Genomic DNA, 2248 nt, shown 5'->3' with positions numbered 1-2248 from the left:
TCATACTAATATAAGGTTTTTAACCTTCTCTAGCTATCTGTGTACCACCAAGCTATGAAATTACTATATTTAACTTAATGGGTTAAATGTTAAATGTTAATAATGCCAACACAAATAATCAGACTGATAAATAACTTAATACCTCTTTAAATTCACTGTACTCTTCTTCTGGCATGATTTTTTCCATAGAATACCGTGCTCGAACACGCAGGGATCCTGGTTCAATACCTTTTAATGGTATATGGGAGCTGAGCAGAAACCATTCATCAGTTGCATGCCCTTTCTGTAACCGGCTCAACTGGCAGCGCATAAATACTTGGAAAGAAAAACAAATGGTTATTGTCTAAAAAGATAACACTATTATTAGTCATGCAAGTAAATTTTCCTGATGTTGAGTCTTCTCTATAGTGTTAAATGCTTTTTATCAAAGGAGTTTTCAGGCACATCACACATTTAATTTTTAAGTGCTTATTACTTCACTCATTTACTGAATGCCTACTATGTGTTAGACTCTTCAGGGAGGGTGATAGATGATTAGGACGTGGTCTCTGACTTGCATGGAGGTCAGTCTGGTCAAGAAGGCAAGAAGGCAAGAAATCAATTATGGTACAGTGTGGTAAGTGCTGTAACAGTGGTTAATGCTATTGGAGTACAGAGAAATATCCAATTCAGCCTGGGGAGGTTAATAATCCATTCCAAACAGGTAACTCCTGAGCTGACTTTAACAGGATCTGGAGGTATATCTAAGAATAAAGGTAGTGAAAAAAGAAAAAGGAGCAGTTCAAATAAGAAGGTATGGCCTTCCTTCTGTGTCATTACTACAGACTTTGGATTTTATCACAAAAGTAATGGAGAATCATTTAAAAATGTTAAGCACTTAAATAGTACAGAAATGACAGAATAAACATTTTATAGAGAAAAATTCAGGCTTTGATCTATCTGTTAATACATACAACTTCCTTCCTTAAGCTTGAGTTTTAAGAAGGTATTAACCTAATTCACCCTGATGTGAATTGCTAAATCCCACTGCCAACTGTTTGAGCAACAGGCTGGGAAAAGGTGTGCTGCTGAGAACAAGAACTGGGAGCCTTTAACTACCAAAAGTGAATAAGTAATATATTCACATTTAAGGAAAATTTTTAAATAGAATACTTTGTTACTTACATGCTAAGTATAAAGAAATAGGAAAAAACTAAAAGTATTAATAGAAAGAAGGGATGGAAGAAGCCCCACACTGTTACACCATTTTCTTGTTCTTCCTATTCACTGGGGAAAGGAGGATAGGTATGTTTTTTAATCTTAGAGTCTTAAGTTTACAGTTAATTAGACATTTTGCCCTTTCTCTTTCCTAGATACATTCTTTCTCAAATACTTTTAGAAGGAGATTATACTAGTTGGCCTTCTGTTTTATTTTTCGATTTCCATTTTAGGAGTGCATTTCATTATAAATTTTAAAAGTATATAAAACATGCTTTTTCTACTTTAGAAAGAGTTTCTGTATCAACTTACAGATATCAGGATCTTTGCTTTTTTTTGTTTTATTACTAAGAGTTATTTCAAATCTGTTGATGTCAGGAGGAAGATCACTAAAGGAGCAAGAAAAAAAAGAATTAACAAATGTTCTGGCATCAAACTACTTGATTCCTTTAGTTCTAGTATCAAATAAGCCCCCTATTTCTGCTAAAGAATTTGAGTGTGCTAGATTTAAAACTAGATTCACAACAAATTTTATTATTTGGCATACAAGAATACAGACAAGCAAATTACACAATTTCCCTACCATCTTTAACTTAAAGTACCAATAATTCAAATAATTCCTGGAAACTCAAGTAAACATCTTATATGTATGGGTTAGTAAATGTTTTTGGACTTCTCAGTAATGCTAATTCATATTAATAACTAGGTAAAAAACCAAGGGCATTGTATTTTATTAATAAAGGTGAACAAATGTAACAAAAAAAATTAAAACAGCTGGATTTGGTACTTAGTTCTGACAATTTAGATAACAGAGACCAAAAAAAAAAGGAAAGAAAATGCAGTATGGTAAAAGAAAATTATTTAATGTAATGATAAAATAAGACTTACTCAAAGACAAACTCTTCTGACCATACTGGGTTTTGCCCTTCTCTTGCATGAGTTTTTGCTACTTGGACACTATTCAGGTAGATGTTACAATATGGATTAGTAAAATGTTTTACTGGGAGTTTATGGGCTTCTTCAATATGTAAAACAAGGCTGCTGACCTAAA

At 32.8% G+C, this 2248-nt stretch overlaps 1 protein-coding gene across 1 annotated transcript in view; it reads right to left on the bottom strand.

Moving 5' to 3' along the window:
• The window catches only part of RASA1 (RAS p21 protein activator (GTPase activating protein) 1), a 160213-nt gene that overhangs the window by 8198 nt on the left and 149767 nt on the right, over window positions 1–2248 (bottom strand). The window contains exons 11-13 of the mRNA XM_012644747.1: window positions 2086–2243; window positions 1510–1586; window positions 143–315 (exon numbers count right to left, since the gene is read on the bottom strand). Of these exons, the coding sequence (XP_012500201.1) occupies window positions 143–315; window positions 1510–1586; window positions 2086–2243 (408 nt within the window). The remainder of the gene's footprint in view (window positions 1–142; window positions 316–1509; window positions 1587–2085; window positions 2244–2248) is intronic.

Source organism: Propithecus coquereli, unplaced genomic scaffold (genome assembly GCF_000956105.1).
Source record: "Propithecus coquereli isolate 6110/MARCELLA unplaced genomic scaffold, Pcoq_1.0 Scaffold22, whole genome shotgun sequence".
NCBI classification, from domain to species: Eukaryota; Metazoa; Chordata; class Mammalia; order Primates; family Indriidae; genus Propithecus; species Propithecus coquereli.
This window is presented reverse-complemented; position numbering and strand designations above follow the sequence as displayed.